Source organism: Phalaenopsis equestris, unplaced genomic scaffold, assembly GCF_001263595.1.
Source record: "Phalaenopsis equestris unplaced genomic scaffold, ASM126359v1 Scaffold194241, whole genome shotgun sequence".
NCBI lineage: Eukaryota > Viridiplantae > Streptophyta > Magnoliopsida > Asparagales > Orchidaceae > Phalaenopsis > Phalaenopsis equestris.
Genome location: NW_018214190.1, coordinates 1 through 1,131, shown reverse-complemented (window position 1 = coordinate 1,131; position 1,131 = coordinate 1). Strand labels below are relative to the sequence as shown.

The window sequence follows — 1,131 nt, the reverse complement described above, 5'->3', positions numbered from 1 at the left end:
TTTTTTATAAACATTAATAATAGTCGTCATAATAACTCTAATCATTTTTTCGTTACTTCTTATGAGTTTGGCTTATGTTTTAGATATATATAGATAGAATGCGCATATTCAAATTTGGAGATCAAAGCCGGCTGGATACCTTTCTACATATCAACAGGTCCATTTGGCCACTGTTCGTGAAAGTATTAGTAGCTGTGGTCCATTCCACCAAATAAACTCCAAGCGATCCCTTCCCTATATAATCCAGTGTATTTCAGATTTCCATAACAACTCGTCTTCATCAATAACAAAGAAGACGATGAAGATGACCAACTTATTTTGGCTGACAATACTATTATGTTCCTGCTTCTCATTACCACGCCTGCACGAAGCTAGCCAAGAAGAGACGCTAGGAAAGCTGATAGAAGCAAAGAGGTCATCATTTTCTTCCCAACAATCTGATTTAGTCTCGGAATTTGAGACCACTAAGTCCACCAAAAGGGCCAATCTCAACGCACAGGATGGGTCAATGGAAGGAGATAAAATCTCCAAGCTTCCAGGCCAACCTGAAGGTGTTGATTTCAATCAGTATGCAGGTTACATTACTGTGGATTCAGAGAATGGAAGGGCGCTTTTTTACTATTTCGTGGAGTCACCAACTGATTCATCCAGTAAACCGCTTCTTCTGTGGTTAAATGGAGGTAAAATTCATCAACTTAATGGACTCGAAAGGTTGGGTTTAACCGTGAATTAGAAATTAAGTAGGAATATAATTCATTCATTTTTTTCTTTTTTGCACAGAAGGTTGAGCATTTTTTTCTTTCTTTCGTGTGAGATTTCTGCAAACGAAAAACTCGTTTTTTGAATAAGATGAAGCAAGAGTCATGTTTTGTGATGTTTATGCATGAACATAGTCCTCTTTCTAATTATATACAAAAATCTATGTTGGGATGGAAATATATACATAGAGCTTTGATCTATTAGAATTCAAAACCAAAATATGGAATAGAATTACATCAATTCAAGAAACCCAAAACAAGAAACTCCAATAGAAGTACAAGAAAAACAATCTCAGAAAAGAAACCAAGGATTTACAGGAAAATTCCGGAAAAAAATTCTGAGCCACAACAACAGAATTTTTCACACTAAAAA

General features: G+C 35.5%; 1 protein-coding gene across 1 annotated transcript; it reads left to right on the top strand.

The window, feature by feature from the left end:
• Positions 1-298: 298 nt before the first annotated feature.
• Positions 299-680, top strand: LOC110034878 (serine carboxypeptidase-like 40; the record flags this gene model as incomplete). Its single annotated transcript, XM_020739117.1, has 1 exon — positions 299-680. A coding segment is annotated over exon 1 (382 nt), but the record flags the coding sequence as incomplete, so codon positions are not given.
• Between the last annotated feature and the right edge of the window lie 451 nt (positions 681-1,131).